Raw genomic sequence first — 1561 nt, 5'->3', positions numbered from 1 at the left:
TTCCTGCTTCTTTTACGTTCAAGAATTGCTTCACTTCTGAGGAGAAAGAGTTGTCATCTGTCAGCCCCATGTAGCCCTTCCTTCCAGCCATCACATTTCCACGTTATGCTAGACAAATTAATTTGTTCCCCTCTTCCTAACTGCTCCCCCCAAAAAGCTGGTCTATTCCCAGGAACTGAGAGTGATCCTTTCACAGCAACATCATTATCAATTTTCTTTTTAAAGCCATGCAATGGGCGTGTTCCTTTCAGCAAAAATCCTGAATTTTTCTGCTGTTGCATCCACCTCCTGTAAGTTGATTCAGAGACCTGTCTGTCTGCTGGCTTTTCACAAGCACCTTTCCCACACCTCTGACCGAGGGTACATCATGGATTTCCAGCCCACCCATTGCAGCCTCTGGCTGGCTGCTAACAAAAGCTCTGCCTGGCTTTAGGATGCAGCCAGGTCCCTGGGCAAGTTGAGCTGTATTGCCTCTCCTCCTGTGGTGTATTTGGCCACCGGTCCGTTGCCTTCCATGGTGAAGAGCTTGCAAATCTTCGCGTTCTCGTGAACCGGTGTGGACTTTTTCGAGGAGATGGGGGAATTTGTGGGGCTCAGCTGAACAGCGGTGGTATCCTGCACCGTGTGCTCACTAGTTTCAATTTCAAAGGCTGTGTTACCAGGTTTGATGAGCCCAGTGTTGGAACCTGGTTTGGATTTCCTGGCCCCACGAGCTGGGGGCCTCCGGCTGCAGATGCAGCAGGCACCGAAGAAAGTGAAGGCCACCACCAGCAGGATGGGTCCGATGATGATGGGAGGGTTGTTCATGGGGAGGAAGGTCCCAAAGGCAAATGCTCCCACTAAAGTGATGTTGATCCCTGCTAGCATGATGCAAAGTCCACAAGCGCAGCAGAGAGCAGGGGAGGGGAGGCCCTGAGGTCGTGTCTTTTTCTGGATGGGTTTCTGGGACAAAGAGGCGTTGCTCTTTTCACTGAACATGTTGAGATGAGTCTTAGAGGTCACTTCAGTGCTCACAGGGTGGACACTGTGTTGAGAAGGCTAGCCCTGGTCTCCTGCTGCCTTGAAATCCCTGGAGAGGAACAGAAAAGCATGCAGCTGTTAGAGAAATGAAGCACCTTTCCACCACCATTCATTGTGACAGCACCTTCTCTGGGTTTGCTGGTACCAACACCTAAGTATAAATCCAAGCCTGCTGTCAAGTCTGGACTCTCCTTGTCCATATTGGCCACATGCCATCAGCCTCAGGCTGGAGCACTGAGCCCAGTGTGCTTAATGCCCTTTGCCATCCAGATGGATGACTCCCAAGTAAATCCAAGCATGTGATTGCCCAGAGCCTATGCTTGGCTCTGCCTCAAGTCTGAGCCACAGTGCAGCATTGCAGCAGTGTGGCTGGACAGACCCACATCATGAGCTCAGATGTTTCTCACATGGATTTGAGACCTGCTGCATGTATCTGTTGATGATCCCTTTACTCCATCCACCCTTCCCTCAAAATACAAGTTCTTCAGGACAGGCAACATGTCCTGCTGCCCATGTGGGCAGTAGCTGGTCTCACAGTCTT

The 1561-nt window shown here is 50.9% G+C and overlaps 1 protein-coding gene across 1 annotated transcript; it reads right to left on the bottom strand.

Annotated features, from left to right (window-relative positions):
- Positions 1–429: 429 nt before the first annotated feature.
- TMEM275 (transmembrane protein 275) lies at positions 430–978 on the bottom strand. The gene has a single exon (XM_035894179.1). The coding sequence runs from the start codon at positions 976–978 to the stop codon at positions 430–432; it is 549 nt and encodes a 182-aa protein (XP_035750072.1).
- Positions 979–1561: the final 583 nt, after the last annotated feature.

This window comes from Egretta garzetta, unplaced genomic scaffold (assembly GCF_000687185.1).
Source record: "Egretta garzetta isolate BGI_Z169 unplaced genomic scaffold, ASM68718v1 scaffold145, whole genome shotgun sequence".
NCBI classification, from domain to species: Eukaryota; Metazoa; Chordata; class Aves; order Pelecaniformes; family Ardeidae; genus Egretta; species Egretta garzetta.
The sequence above is the reverse complement of the archived record's forward strand: the minus strand, read 5'-3'. Positions and strand labels throughout refer to the sequence as shown.